General features: G+C 36.1%; 1 protein-coding gene across 1 annotated transcript; it reads right to left on the minus strand.

Annotated features, from left to right (window-relative positions):
• Nucleotides 1–1,215: 1,215 nt before the first annotated feature.
• On the minus strand, nucleotides 1,216–5,055 carry LOC114721918 (uncharacterized). The gene is made up of 6 exons (XM_028907811.1): nucleotides 4,980–5,055; nucleotides 3,733–4,679; nucleotides 2,949–3,270; nucleotides 2,764–2,867; nucleotides 1,979–2,527; nucleotides 1,216–1,332 (listed from the first exon to the last, which is right to left on the minus strand). Exons 1-6 carry the CDS (start codon nucleotides 5,053–5,055, stop codon nucleotides 1,216–1,218), a joined length of 2,115 nt encoding a protein of 704 aa, XP_028763644.1.
• Nucleotides 5,056–13,269: the final 8,214 nt, after the last annotated feature.

Raw genomic sequence — 13,269 nt, forward strand, 5'->3', positions numbered from 1 at the left:
CACACAAAGAAAGGAAATTAGGCCCAAAAATCTTCCAACAAGGTTTATTTTCTCATGCTCACTCACATTGGCTAATTAGACACTAAACTAATCACAAAGTATTAATCAAACTACTCAAATTACTAGCTGTAGGAGTATCATAAATCAAAGCATTATATTCAATCATGAACAAGCATAACTCAAAATTAAACTAGTGAAAGTCTCTTTCTTTTTTTTCTTTTTCCAAAACAGAGTAGTAGTAGTTAAAGTATGGGGCACAGACAGCAACAGAAGTAGCAATACTAATGGCAGAATCAGCAGGCTCAATCAATCGAAGGATTTCAATATGAAATAGAAAGGCTCACAAATGTAGAACATGGAGGTCCTTCCCCACACTTGCCAATACATTGTCCTCAATGTATTTCAAAACATACAATCCTTATCAAACTCCTATGTGAAGTGGAAGTTGTAAAGTCCAATTTAAAATTGAAGCACAACACATCAACCTCACTGAAGAGAGAGGAGATGAGAGTTAAGTAAAGATTGTGTAGGGTCATGATCAATAAAACAGTAAAGACTATGTGTTGAGTGGATAAAGCAGAGAGCTTGGAGCATTTATTAACTAACAAGAAGGGGAAAAAAGAACTAATCCTAACTATTGCTACTGGAATGGCCCTCCCCCCAACTTATCTCAAACATTCATGTTTAAAACATTTCACAGGCAGACATATGCATGACATGAGAGATAGAGAGAGGAAAGGGACAACTTGGCCTCATAAAGGTTTTGTACTGTTGTGGTAGAGCTTGAGAAGGTGTCCATTGACTTTGAATTCTGATCCACTAGCCTCATCAAGTAGCTCTACCGTCCCAAAGTCATGCACTCTGGTGACTTTGTATAGCCCATCCCAACGGGTTTTAAACTTTCCTAGTTTGAGCGCAAATCGAGCTTTGAAAAGTAGCATTTGGTCACCAACTTGAAAGTGTTTTCGCAGTATCTTCTAGTCATAAATCTGCTTGGTTTTCTCTTTATATATGCAGGAACCCTCATAAGCATCCAACCGCATCTCTTCTAGTTCTTGTAACTGCAACTTCCTTTCCAGACCAGATTCCTCTAGGTCCATTTTGCACATCTTCACCGCCCAGTAGGTCTTATGCTCCAATTCAACTAGAATATGACATGCTTTCCCATAAACAAGCTAGTATGGAGACATTCCTATTGGTGTTTTGAAGGCAGCTCTATATGCCCAGAGTGCTTCTTCCAACCTCAAGCTCCAATTCCTTTCTCGAAGGCTTCACTATCTTTTCTAAGATCTGCTTGATTTCTCTGTTAGAAACTTCTACTTGCCCATTTGTCTGTGGATGATAAGCAGTGGATGTTTTTTGGGTAATCCCAAAGTTTGCAAGCAAATCATCGATAATTCGGTTGCAAAAATGGGTACCTCTGTCACTTATTATAGCCCTTGGTAACCCAAATCTACAAAAGATAGACTGAAGAAACTTGTAGACCGTTTAGTCGTCATCTTTCCTAGTAAGGATGGCCTTTACCCCACCTAGATAAGTAATCTACTGCTAACAAGATGTAATTAAAACCTGTAGATGGTGGAAAGGGACTCATAAAATCAATTCCCTAAACATCAAATATCTCATAGAATAACATATGGTGCTGCAGCATTTCATGCCTTTTACCTAGCCCCCCAAACCTCTGGCATTTATGACATGCCTTATAATACAAATAAGCATCCTTAAACAAAGTTGGCCAGTAAAATCCAGCATCTAATACTTTCCTAGAGGTTTTTTTAGCGCTAAAGTGTCCCCCACAACTCAATGAATAGCAGGTAGAAAGGATGGATTGGAATTCTATCTCTGGTACACATTTTCTAATGATCTGGTCATTGCAGATTCTCCACAGGTATGGTTCATCCCATACATAGTATTGGGCTTTTCTCTTGAGCTTCTTTACCTAAAATGGAGACAAATAATTAGGAATCAATCCTAATACCAAATAATTAACCAAGTCAGCAAACCAGGGTTCTTTCAAACCCACAGTACTAAGAGCAACATCAGGAAAATCATCACAAACTAAATTGGAATCATCTACTCCCCTCGTATTGCTAGGAAGTTGACTGAGATGATCTGCAACATGATTCTCTGCTCCAACTCGATCCTTGATCTCAATGTTGAATTCTTGCATAAGTAGAGCCCAACGAAGCAATCGAGGCTTAGACTGTGGCTTTTTAAACAAATACCTAACAGCTGCATGATCTGTGAATACTACAACCTTAGAGTTGATCAAATAGGGCCTAAATTTATCCAAAGCAAACACAATGGCAAACAACTCTTTCTCAATGGTTGTATAATTACATTGAGCAGCATCCAAAGTTTTTGATGCATAAGCAATGACCTTGGAGACCTTACCATCTCTTTGGCCAAGTATTACTCCAACAGCACCATTAGAAGCATCATAAGACAGTTCAAAAGCAAGTTCCCAATTAGGGATAGTCAGAATAGGAGAAGTAATCAGTCTATGTCTCAGTTCATCAAATGCATGCTTACAGTTATCATCAAAAACCAAGTCAACATCTTTTTAAAGAAGCTTTGACAAAGGCAGAGATATTTTGCTAAAATCTTTTATGAATCTGCGGTAAAAACCAACATGTCCCAGAAAGGATCTTAAGTCCTTAAATGAAGAAGGGTAGGGTAAGGAAGAAATAACCTTAACTTTTGCCTTATCAACTTGAATACCATTCTTAGAAATCACATTCCTAGCACGATGCCTTGAGTTACCATAAAATGACATTTCTCATTGTTCAAAACAAACTTCTTCTCAATGCATCGAGTTAAGATCTGATCAAGACTAGATAAGCAAGCATCAAATGACTCACCATAGACTGTAAAATCATCCATAAAAACATCCATGCAATTCTCAAGAAAATCATAAAATATAGACATCATGTAGCGCTAAAAAGTACCCGGAGCATTACAAAGACCAAAAGGCATCCTCCTATAAGCAAAAGTACTGAATGAGCAAGTAAAGGTGGTCTTCTCTTGATCCTCAGAAGCTATAGGGATTTGAAAGTATCCGGACAACCCATCTAAAAAGCAGTAATGACTCTTTCCTGCTAATCTCTCTAACATCTTATCAATAAAAGGCAACGGGAAATGGTTCTTCCTAGTGGCTTCATTAAGCTTCCTGTAATCAATGCATACCCGCCATGAATTCTGAACCCTAGTGGGGATTAACTCATCATTGTCATTTTTAACTATAGTCAACCTACTCTTCTTAGCTACTACCTGAACTGGACTAACCCACTTACTATCAGAAATAGGATATATGATCCCTGCACTCAAAAGTTTGGTGAATTCTTTTCTTACAACATCTAAGATTAGTGGGTTAAGACGCCTTTAGGGCTGTCTAATGGGTTTGGAGTCCTCAGTAAGTAGTATCCTATGGGTACAAACAGTTGGACTGATCCTAGGAATATTAGCTAATGTCCACCTAATAACCTCCCTGTTTTTCCTAAGCACACAAAGCAACTTGGCCTCTTCATCAATGGATAAAGCATTTGAAATAATCACAGGCAAGTGTTCATCATGCTCAAGAAATGTATATTTAAGATTAGAAGGCAAAGACTTTAGCTCAAGGGTCGAGGATTAAACAATAGAAGGGATTAACTTAGGGAGTTTAAGAGAACAAAGAGAACTCCCTTTTGTAGCCTCAACTAGGTGGCTCAGATTCAGCTCCTTTGAATCTACCTTTTGTTCATTAGCCTTCCCAAGTGTTGAGTCAACTTCAGGTTGACCTATAGCAGCAACAAACGTGGGGTTTTCATCCTTCACACTTACATTACAACTAGAAACAAGATCTTGCAAGTATTTCAAAGTATGAGGAGAAATAATAGAGTGATTAGAAAGTGTAAGTGAATTGTTCTCATAATGCCCTTTATCCTCAGGTAAAGATTGCCTTGGTTGCTGATAAAAAACATGTACAGGGGAGCTAGATGAAATTGGCCTCTTTGTTAAGCCAACATCATTAGTTTTAGCTACAATCTCAGATTCCATGTTGATAAAAGTATCTGCACATTCAAGAAGCAAATCCTTTCCCAAACTAAGGTCACTTGCAAAAGTAGAGTCAGTATCACAAAGAGAAAATGTATAAACCTGTGAAGTAGAGAGGGTACTGCTAATCTCAAAATCAGAATATATCATATCGCTATCACAAGTATCAAAAAGAGAGTATATAGAAGGAAGAGAGAAGAAATACTCATCATAAGCAGACATGGCATCATCAAGCTCAAAAGAATCATGTTTAACAGGCATAGGCAAGTAGTTATCATCATGCAAATTCAATTCAAAATCATCCCTTGCCTTTTTAATGGCCAAATCAATAGCATTAACACCTAACAAAGAGTAATCCTTATAGGGGTGTTTCATGGCTTCATACATGTTAAAGCATATCTTATGATTCCCAACTTCCATGGTTATGGCACCTTCTTTCATATCAATAATGGTATTTGCCGTTCTAAGGAAGGGCCTACCTAGGATGAGAGTGGACTCACTGACTAACTCATTAGACACATCTAGGACATAAAAATCAGCTGGGAAAACAAGGTCTTTCACTTTAACCAATATGTCCTCTAAGATACCATCAAGGTGCCTAATAGACCTATTAGCTAACCATAACACAACACTGGTGGGTTTAACTGCTTTGATTCTTAGGGCAATGTAAACAGATTTAGGCTATATTCACTGGTCCAATGGTACAGGGAATGGTGTAGGCACCTGGATCTTGGCACTTTATGGGAAGTTGAGGCTTAAAGATAGTTGATACATTAGAACTCTTTCATTAGGTCTAAACTTTCTCTTGTGAGTGCACAAATCCTTCAGAAACTTACAATACACAGGCATACTTTTAATCATGTTGAGAAAAGGCATATTTACTTCTAGCTTACTAAAGAATTCAATCATTTCCTTTTGGGTTTGATCATCATGCAGCTTCTTACCTCTAAAGTAAGCATTAGGAAAGGGAATGTCAGAAATCTTTACCTCTTTATCTTTTGGTTTTAAGGCTCCTTGCATGGTTGATTCGCTTTTCTCATGTGTGGTTGGAGCTTTTTCATTGATCTCTTCCAGAAGTAGTTGACTTGCCACTTGAGATCCTGGCCCATCAGTAGACCTTGCTCCATCTTGAGTAATTTCAGCATTCTTGTCGATCAGTTCTTTCTTCTTGGCACTTTCGGAGTGCTTCAGCTTCATAGGAGTAACGGAGGGCTATCACATTCAATTTCCTCATCAACTTCTTCGTCATCCTCCCACTTGTCAGATTGGTGGCATTAAGGGATTTGGGGTTGATCACAGTATTTAAGGGTAGTCCACCCCCATTCTTAACTTGCAGTTCGATCACAGTGTTGGAAACATGAGTAAGGTGAGATGTTAAAGTGTTATTCTTCATTTCTAATGCCTCAAACCTTTTACAAAGGTTTGTTAATTGAGCACTATCATTCACCGTATCACCCTGCATCTTTTGGAGAATCGAAGCAATGGAGGAGAATTGGCTATCATTCAAGGCCTTATCTTTCCTTAATTGGGTATCCATATTATTAAGCTGAGCAGACATACTCTTCAGGAGTTGACTGGTCTCATCACTCTTTGGTTGAGAGAGTGAATTATCCTGGAGTGGAATAACCATTCTTGAGGTATCTTGAAACTGGTTAGAAGGAATACCATTGCCTAGTGAAAAATGATTCTGCCCTCTAGCCTCATTATTCCTCCAACTGAATCTAGGATTGTCTCTCCATCCCTCATTGTATGTGTTGGAATATGGGTCCCATTTCTGATCGTTAGGGTGACTTTGATACATTGTAGAAACTTCCTCAATTCTAGATGGGCAAACACTACTAAGGTGCATAGGGGAACCACAAAATTCACAACTTGGGGCTACCAGGGCTTGAGAAGTACCCATGGCATTGCATTGTTTTGGGCCCCTGTCATTTTCTAGCCTCTCCAGTATTCTGTCAATTTTTTCCATAAACAACTTCAATTCATCAGTAGAAGAAGAAGAAGCTACCTCCCTCACAAACTGTCTGTCTCTAGTGCCATACTGTTGATCATTTGTAGCAGTTTTCTCAAATAAGTCCCAGGCACCTTGTGGAGTGAGATCGACTATCAAACCATTAGCAGCAGCATTAATAGTTCTCTGATGAAGTGGCAAAAGACCCTCATAGAAATACTGAACCAAAGTAGATTTGGAAATCTGATGATTAGGGCAACGAGCCATCATGGTGAGAAACCTGGTTCAATATTCATAAAACGATTCTCCTTCATCTTGTTGTGCACTAAAAATAGCTTTCTTAAGCTTAGAAGACCAGGAGGCAGGGAAGAACTTTTCAAGAAATACAGTCTTGAGTTGCTCCCAGGTAAGTATAGTGTAGTGCTGGGGAAGTGTTTTTAGACTTTAGTCATTCTTTAGCTTTTCCTTCCATAGTGAAATGAAAGGTTCTCCTCAAAACTTCCTCGACATCAGCACCTTGGGGCTTCATGGTGGAGCGCACCATCATCATGGTCTCAATGTGTCTATAGGGGTCATCTCTTGAAAGGCCAAAAAATTTAGGCAAAGCATTAATCAAATTACATTCAATTTCAAAATTGGCATTAAAATTGTAAAAACTATGAGGATCAAAGTTCACAGTAGAGTTATTTATTTCTCTAAGACTCCTCTAATCTTCACCATTATTCCTAGGCCTATTATTTTCCTCATGACCATTATTGTCCCTATTGCCCCTATTTCCATTTCCACTGTTTTCACCATTACCCCTATTTTCAATACGATCAGCCATGTCTAAAATTCAGTTAGGTATACTAGGGATGTGCTGCTCTAAAAGAAGTTCCCTATCACTCTTTTGACCCTTTTTCTTACTTTTCCTTTTAAGTTGTTTTAAAGGTATGTCAAACTCAGGATCGTCAAGTAGGGTTTCTTTATCTCTGGTCATACATAAAGAAATTCAGAACAGCAATGTGCGAAAACAAATGAAGATTAATGCAAAGATGCAAAATGCAATGCAAGATATGCAAATAGAATAAAAGATAAAATGAAACAGAATAAAATAAAATAATTAAAATAAAATGAGGATTTTTTTTTGAATTTTTTTAATGATATGCAAATGCAACCTAAACTAGAGAAAAAAAATAAATTCAAAGAAAATTAAAAAAAATGACACTTAGTTTACTAAGGAACCAATTACTTGGCTCCCTAACAACGACGCCACTTGATTTGAACCTTTAAGTCGTCTTGGGTTAAATCAAAAATAAAATCAAATTATGCAGTAAAGTACAACTCAAGTCGAGTCTCTTGAGGAGCTTTTTATTAATTCCTAAGTTAACTAAGTGACAAAGAATTAAAAAGAGGGGTTGAAAAAGGATTTTTCAATTAATAAAACTAATTATGAAAGTAAGAAATAAATCTAAACTACTTTTTTTTGTTGGTATTTTTAATAAGGAGAAAATGAAAAATACAAATTCGGGTTTTAGAAAATCAGTGATGAGAATGCTTCTTGAAAATAGAGTATAGCTATCCTTGCTTAATAAAAGATATGAAAGTAAAATAACACACCAAGTTAAGAAAAACAACCCCAAACACAGTTTGGGTCAAGTAAACTCAACACTTAACTACCCTAAACGCTAGATAGTAATCAAGTTATTAAGCCACTTTTAAAAATCACTTGATGTGCAATTTAAATTGAGTTAATAAAACTTGTTTCCCTCTCAAAGAATGCTCACGGAGACACTCAATTGCAATACATCTCAATCATAAAATCTAACAACGCGTCAGATAAGATAATTTTAATGAATGCAAAGGAAATATATATAAATTCAAATCCCAAGTAATACAACTCAAATTAAACTGCAAAAATCCAATTAACAGAAATTATAATGCATAATCTCAGTCTCTAAAATAAATAAAAAGAATCCTAATGCAGGAAAAATCTAATGAAGTTCAGGAAAAAATTAATTGGAAAACTAAATACTCCCTTAGTTGAAGCTCCAAGCTCAAGCTATCTTCCATCTTCAAGAAGCACAAGGAAATTAGCCTCTCATAGCTCTAGAAGAATCCACAATATATTTAAAGCAATGAGAATCTATAGAGGCTACGATGAGAGAATGGATGTGAAGGATTGATAGCAAAGAAATAAAGAAAGCAACGAAAAGGGAGAACGCCGTGGTGATGATGAACTAGGAAGAATGATTTGTGGATGATGTCAATGAAGTAGTGGCTGCGTGTTGCTCCCTGAAGAAGGACAGTGAAATCGGATGGTATATGGCAATAAGGAAGGGAGGAAGGCCGTGTATGAGTGTGGTGTCTATGAGTGTGCGTCCTCACACACACACACACACAGGGCAGTTGGCGTGTCGTATGTGGCCTCCATATCTTGCAATTGATATATTTAATATATATCTAAATATCTTTCCAAAATCCGTGCTTCCCATCTCTTGCGTCTTTTTCTTCTTTTTTCTTTTTTTTTCTTTTTAAATTCTTTTCCTTTTGTTTCAGCTTTTCTTTTATGTTTATTTCTTTTTCTGAGGCCTACAAAAGATGAGTTGAGATATTATCATAAAATCCAAAATCAATTATTTAAAAAGAGACAAAAATATGATAAGATCTCCTATTAAATCTCTAATTTCATGCAATTAGTATTTGATTCAAAATACCTACAATCAATGCAATTTATCCCACTTTAATTAATAAATATCTCCAAAAAGATATCAAATAATCTATTAAAATCAGGATTTATCATCCATTTTTTTGAGGGCTGCCTTAACCTTTCCGATGTGGATCCTGCGGTAAAAAGCCAAATTCTGATCATCTTCATTAATTAGCAAATCCTGTAAGTTCTGAGTCGCACATTCGCTTTCCTCGTCAAACAACTTGTAAAAGTAAGCCTCCCATCTATCCTTAATATTGCCATCAATAACTAGCACTTTACCATTTTCATCCTTTATATACTTCACTTGTCCAGATCTCTTTTTTTCCCTCTCTTTTTGTTTTGCAATCTTGTAAATATTTATTTCCTTCGCCTTTGTTTCTAACTCCTGATAAAACCCCTCATAAGCTTTAGCATGTGCTTCGCTCACTGCTGCGTTCGTTCTTTTTTAGCCAAACGATACTTTTCCCAGTTTTCTACATTATTGCACAAATGTATGGTCTTAAAACAATCTCTTTTTTGTCTGATTTTCTCTTGCACACTCTTATCCCACCACCAAGTCTCCTTATCTCTTTGACCATGACCTTTGGATTCTCCCAAAATTGCTTTAACTACCATATGAACCCTTGTAGCAATCACTTCCCACATCATGTTCGCATTTCCCTGCAACTCCCAGATCCCTTCCTCTAAAAAAGTCCTTTTAAATAACTCCTACTTCTCACCTTTTAACTGCCACCACTTAACCCTGGGTTTTACCACTTGATGATACTTGTGTCTGAAACTCTTAAAATGTAAATCATGGATAAGTACTCTATGTTGGGCAGTCATCCCATCTCCAGGAATCACTTTGCAATTAGTACATAATCTTCTATCCGGATATTTAACCAAAAAGAAATAAATCTGTGATGTTGAGGCACTACTCTTGTACGTGATTAAATGCTCCTCTCGCTTCTCTTAAAACAAGTGTTGACAATCTTGAGATTGTATGCAAGAAAAAAGTCAAGAATAGATTGTCCTCCATTATTAAGCTCCCCAAAACCAAAACCGTCATGAGCCCACCAAATTGTCCTGCTTTCTTACCGACATATTCATTAAGATTCCCACCGATAAATTTTTTTTCTTCAAGTGGTGTGCTTTGAACCAACCCCTCTATATCTTTCCAAAACTTATCTTTAAGGTGTGCCTTTGCCCGAACCTGAGATGCATAGGCACTAATAATATTGATAGTATCTTTTTCAACAACTACTCTTAAAGATATTATTCTGTCCTCAAACTATAATATGAACATGTGCTAAAGTACCCTCTACTATACAAGTGTCATCGGTAAAAAGGCAGTGATTCCTATTTCCTAACTTCCAACGGCTTCCAGCAAAGAATGCAGATACCAAAGTTTGTTAATTAACATTGATAGTACATAGAAAATTATCATTCCTAGGCTTTCAATTTTATGACTCTTCTTTTGATTTTTACAACTTTTCACAATTAAAACGTTCGTATTTGACATTAATACTTTAATTAGATCTTGAATTTTCATTCTCTCTTGATCAAAATCAAAATCATATTTCAGTCATGTCGCTTGCTTTCTTTATATCAACAAGTATTCTCTTCCATATTCACGTACAATTGTGGCGACACTAGTCCGAGGAACCTGCAGCAGGAAGAATAAATATAAAAAGAAAACAGATATTAGCCCCCTCTACACAAGGAATGCAAGTCTCCTTTTACAGGAAACATATTTTCGTGTCATATATATAATCAAAGCCACTCCACCTAATCCCCATTGTGAGTCACATTCTAAAAGGATCTAATGGCCCTTGACATATGTTACATCACAAATTTTATGAGGCATTAAATCTTTTTTTTTCAATAATGCCCTTCGTTGGGAATTGAAATATTCTATAATTAATGATTAATGGTTGTATCCATTGTATTGGAAGCATGTCATGATCGCACTCTCATGCAGGTGCAGAAAAGGATAAAATGTTATTAAGGGTGATATTGGAACAGTCATAATATTTGACAACTAACACCATCAACCAATTTTTACTAACTCCATTGGTCCATATAAATTAGTTAGAAATATGAGCAAAGAGGAAGTATAGAGTTAAGCTTCTTTCAGATAATGTCATACTTGGCACCTCTATTCCCCAAAGGAAAATACAGACAGAAGACCGCAACAAATGGAATTCCAAACATTCAACTATACAGAGTCTCCAGATAATCACATTGAATTAAATGCTAAAAATTGATCCCATACAAATCTGCACAGAATAATACAAAAAATTAATCCTATAGTAGATAAACCTTGTAAACAAAGTGATCGTCCTAAATACACCATAGTTGAAGTTTAAACACAAGCCAACTTACCATGCCCTAATCTGTACTTAAGACCTTACATTAAATTGAGAAGCTGCATGTTGTCTTTACTTATCCAATTGTCCAAATAAGTTAAATCCATTCTCCGAGGAACACGGAACAGCTTCCTTGTTACCTGTAAGCAATTTAAATCTAGCTCAAATCCAGTTCCTAATTTCCTTTCAATCCATATATCATGCATTAACGCCCCATTTGCAAAGCAGAAAGTAAATGAATAAGAAAATGCCCAACTTTTGCAAGAGAATACACTTCGTATTAGTTTTGATTATTCTAAACTTCATTCTGAACTACCTAGTTCATTGGAACATATTGAGTCAAGTAGCACTCTTTCATGAAACTTGTATGCTTCACAACTGATCAAAACAGGAAGACGAAACGCATGAGCCACCATTGCAACACATGCAGTTCCCACCCTTGAATACACAGTTCCATGACAAAGAACTCCAGAGGCTCCCAGAAAAACTCGTGTGACTTCATGCATGATATAAGAAATAAAATTTATACACCACATGTCAAAGTATAATTATTTATTTATTTTTTTCAAATATGATTTTTTTTAAAATTATTTTCCAAACAAAGTTTTTTGTTTTTTGTTGCCAAAACTTGTTCTAAAAAACAATTTTATAAAATTGTTTTGAGAACAAGAAAACAAAGAACAAAAATAAGCAGGCTCTTAATTACTAATATTTTCTCATTTAATAAATTAATTCTTATCATAAATAATTCACATTAAATCATCACCCAATGATCCTACGTAGCAAAAAGCATGGCTTCCAAATAAGCTCGGAGCTTCATCCATGTCACCCACAGCCTCTACCCGTGTTTCCACTCGTTGAGGCTGTGTCTTAAGATCACACAGCAGAGGGCAAGTAAAAATATTCAAAGGAGATGTATCATATCGCTTACAGGCTTTAAGCAATTGGAGGAGCCATCGGGCACAACACTATTGGATTGAAGGGCAATCTCTCTCTCTCTCTCTCTCTCTCTCTCTCTCTCTCTCTCTCTCTCTCTCTCCCCCTTGGAGATTGACAAGCACTATCATTTTTGAAGTATTCACTGACCGAAGGATTAATTTGCTTTAATGAACTTTTTTTTTTCGCTTTAAAAAAGAAATTCTTGATCAAGTTTGGCCTTTTCAATGCTGACTCGCGAAGCTAGAAGAAAGGTTGGGTTCACATAACTAGCGAACGGCGACCTTATCTCAATTGGCCCATGATTCTAATTACTGAACGATAATCCATTTCCAAAATTAACCTGTCTCTGTAGTGTAGTGAAATATAGCACGACAAAATTTAAAGTAACTCTAGGAACACCGAATTCCAACATAACCATAAACGGCAGCTTTTTCTCATCCCAAGAGCCATCAGGCACATCCAAGCTCCCATAACTACTTAAAGCCTGAGAGTGATCTGATGTGTCTCCTTTGCATATTTTTCCTTGCTCTCTACTGTGTGATCTTATGACAGAGGGTCAATGATGGAAATGGGGGGGAAGGGATATCGGTGAAATGGATGAAATTTGGAGCTTATTTGGAAGCCGCCTCAGCCATGTTTTTTGTCACGTGGCACATGGGATGATTGGGTGATGAGAACGTATGATGATAAGGATTAACTTATTAACTGAGAAAATAGGAGAGACCAAGTTTTATTCTAATAAAAAATTTAGAGACTGAGTTACAATGAATTATAATTGAGGGACTAAGTCCTAAATTAAAATACTAAACAATTAATTTTCTCTTTATTATTTTAGACTGAGTTGTCAAGTAGAGATTTCATGTGTTTTATTATTATATTGCAATACTTTTTATTTAATTTACATATATGACATCTTATTATTTATATTTTAACAATATTTTGTAATTATTTTTTATCTTTAGGACTTTTAGGCTTTCTAGGATTAGGGTCTTAACTTTAAAGTCAAGTCGTAGATGTTTATGATGGGAGATTTTTAGTTAAGAGTATTCTTGAGAGGATGCTGCTGGGCAAAAGAAATTGATATGCTCTTATATTTGTTATATACTTATATACATTTAGAGTTTTTGAACCATCATTTTCTTTTTTGGGATGTTAAAGTTTTGCATACTCACTGTTTTATGTGCTATTAGGTTTTTAGTTCTAAGATTTCAACTTTCGCTCTTATTATTTTACTCCGCTAATTGCTAAATACTCTTCCGCTCCTTAATATAGAACCCAATTATTGAGTTGGTTTTAGTCTTAGA

Source organism: Neltuma alba, unplaced genomic scaffold, assembly GCF_004799145.2.
Source record: "Neltuma alba isolate B1F8T4 unplaced genomic scaffold, ASM479914v2 tig00012074_pilon, whole genome shotgun sequence".
Classification (NCBI taxonomy): Eukaryota; Viridiplantae; Streptophyta; class Magnoliopsida; order Fabales; family Fabaceae; genus Neltuma; species Neltuma alba.